This window comes from Salvelinus namaycush, chromosome 20 (assembly GCF_016432855.1).
Source record: "Salvelinus namaycush isolate Seneca chromosome 20, SaNama_1.0, whole genome shotgun sequence".
NCBI classification, from domain to species: Eukaryota; Metazoa; Chordata; class Actinopteri; order Salmoniformes; family Salmonidae; genus Salvelinus; species Salvelinus namaycush.
The window spans coordinates 27,186,142-27,189,168 of NC_052326.1; the positions used below are offsets into that span (position 1 = coordinate 27,186,142).

At 50.6% G+C, this 3,027-nt stretch overlaps 1 protein-coding gene across 1 annotated transcript; it reads left to right on the plus strand.

Moving 5' to 3' along the window:
* The first annotated feature begins 916 nt into the window (after positions 1-916).
* On the plus strand, positions 917-2,296 carry LOC120064736 (G-protein coupled receptor 61-like). The gene has a single exon (XM_039015353.1). It carries the CDS (start codon positions 917-919, stop codon positions 2,294-2,296), a length of 1,380 nt encoding a protein of 459 aa, XP_038871281.1.
* Positions 2,297-3,027: the final 731 nt, after the last annotated feature.

Here is a 3,027-nt window from a genome sequence, read left to right on the forward strand (position 1 = left end):
TGAAAGTGAACAACGTGCATATTGGGATAGCTGAGAAACAGCATCACAAGTGGAGACACATGAGCTCCTGTGCCAGGTCATAAGACTGTGCTAAATGGATCCAATCACAATCATTATACTACACAACTCAACATAACCATAGACCTAGAAGCCAACAAGAATAACAAGAATTTCAAATGAATAACAAAGAATAGAGGTCAAGGGTGTATTCACTAGGAACCAAACAGAAGCAAAAGGGCGAAACCAGGAGGGACCTACCTAAACTTGTCCAATAGAAACTCTAGTTTTTGTTGCAAAACAGAACATTTTGCAGCTGTTTGGACTAATGATAACACCCCAGGTTGTAGTAGCAGGTTTCACAGCTGAGGGCTGTGGTTGTGGCTAAGGTTGACTGAGAGTGTGCTCGAGTTGAGTCTGAGAGGATTCATGTGTTTTCACATGCAAAAGTGACTGCTTTTGATAAAAACCCTTTACCTGCCTTCCCAATGAAAATATATTTAATGGGAAAGAGATGTTGTATGTTTCCGAACGATGCATCCTGCTGCTTTTTTGACAACGTGACCGAGCAGCGCGGATTACTGTTCGATTTGAGAACGCCGCTCCTTCATCAGTGCTTTGCCCGTTCACGTCACGGGCCATAGCCTGGTGCACCGTGGTTCAGCTTAATCAAACTGCAGTAGCTAATGTCCTTCATCCTGCTTCTCTCTGTTCCTAGGAAAAGGCCTGCATTGCTGAGGAGGTTGAGGGGAGTTGACTTTTCGTAGGGTGACGCAGGATCTCACCCCCTGTCTATAGAGCTGCTGCTGTCTGACCTCCTCCCAGACTGGGCCTCTGGTTCCTGGCCCCGCCCCAGGCTGTGAAGGATGGGTGATGGGCCTGTGATTGACACCCCCCGCCCGCCTTGTCCCGCCATTCGATGGAGCCATTGTGGAACTCCTCCCTCCCCTTCCCACTGCCCATGCCCAACACCTCGTCCTCTGAGTCACCCGAGGGCGGAGCTCTGTCCCAGTCAATAGCGCTACTCGCCATGCTGCTCATGGACCTGCTGGCCGTGGTGGGCAACGTGGCCATAATGGCTGTCATCGCCAAGGCCCCACAGCTACGTAAGTTTGCCTTTGTCTTCCATCTGTGCCTGGTGGACCTGCTGGCGGCCCTGGTTCTGATGCCCCTGGGCATGCTCTCAGGCCGGGCCTTCTTTGGCGAGGCCCTGTGTCGGAGCTACCTCTTCCTCAGCGTGTGCCTGGTCAGCGCCGCCATCCTCTCCATCTCAGCCATCAATGTGGAGCGCTACTACTACATCATCCACCCCATGCGCTACGAGGTGAAGATGACCCTTGGCCTGGTGGCCTCAGTGCTGGTGGGGATATGGGTCAAAGCTTTGTCCATGTCCGTCCTGCCGCTGCTGGCCTGGGCCTTACAGGGCGAAAGGACTCCTCTTCTGGAGGGTGCTGGAGTTGGGGGAGGGGGTGGAGGTGTACCCTCACCCTCTGCTGCTCAGGGTCACAGGCGATGCTCCTTGCACTGGACAGGGGGCGGGTCAAACCGTGTTGCCTTCATGGTCCTGTTCACGCTGGTGTACTTCCTGTGTCCACTGATGGTCATCCTGGTAGTGTACTGCAGCATGTTCAAGGTGGCACGGGTAGCGGCCATGCACCACGGGCCCCTGCCGACCTGGATGGACACGCCCCGCCGCCATCGCTCTGAGTCGCTCAGCAGCCGCTCCACCATGGTGACCAGCTCGGGGACAGGGGCGGGGCGCGACACTCCTCACCGCGCCTTCGGAGGGGGTAAGGCGGCAGCGGTGTTAGCAGCAGTGGGAGGACAGTTCCTGTGCTGTTGGCTGCCCTACTTCTCCTTTCACCTGTACTCAGCTCTGGCCTCTAGCCCTCCAGCCACGCTGGCCCCCCTGGAGGAGGTGGTCACCTGGATCGGCTACTTCTGCTTCACCTCCAACCCCTTCTTCTACGGCTGTCTGAACCGGCAGATCCGCGAGGAGCTGGGCAAGCATGTGCCCTGCCTGTTCCGCCAGGCAGCGGGAGAGGAGGACCGACTGCCCAGCCGTGAGGGATCCATAGAGGAGAATTTCCTGCAGTTCCTCCAGGGCACTGGCTGCAACCTGGATCCCCAGGACTCCCACAGCACCTCCAGCCCCAAGGGAGAGGCCTGCCGACCCCTGGCCCAGCCCCCACAGCCTATACCCATTGACTTCCGCATCCCAGGACAGATTGCAGAGGAGACTTCAGAGTTCCTTGAGCATCACCAGATTAAAAACAACCATATCATATCGGACAGTTAGGTTATGTATTTATTTTATGTAAAAAGCATTTTATTCTTAACAATCAAAAGCTGTGCAATGGGAAATTTAGATTTTTTAAGGAGTGCATATTGCCCTGAATCACATTTTGCAGCTTCACTTTCCATTCTGTAAAGGCTGCAATGCTATGGAATTTATATTATTTCTATAATGTTCCTATTAGAGTATACAACAAATAATTTGCTGTGGATTCTGGCATTTTGGGGAGAAAGACAAATGGCACAACTGTAGCTGCAGTGTATCTGACAGGTTAATATTGTCAGTGATGCCGATATTGGGTTTGTTTGTTAGGGAATTCGTTTTAGAGATTTAATTCCTTACTTTTTTTACTTCATAATGCATTGATAGTGCCAGTATGTTATTAATACAGATGTATTATATATTCTGAGATTTTCCTTTTGGATTTCAAACCAAACAAGCCCTTGAGCAAAGGGGCTGTTAGAGTCTGTCAGCCGTCTTTCTTTCGATAAGCCTACTTTAAACTATATCAGGTTTTATGACTTTCAGAAGTCATCATTGAGCCAAACACTTGTCTAATATCTGATACCGGTAGATCAATTACTTTTGAAGAATTTATGTATGACAGCTTATTTACATAAGCTGTAGAATATAGAAACCAATGTTGGAGTGCAGGAAGACATGCCTGAAAATATGTAAGTATTCCTTACCCCTTTACCTCTGTAGAATATAATTAAACGGATGTATAGTAGACA

Excerpts from the sequence above, each read along its gene's own strand:
- LOC120064736 (XM_039015353.1), top strand. The coding sequence starts at position 917 with ATGGAGCCATTGTGGAACTCCTCCCTCCCCTTCCCACTGCCCATGCCC.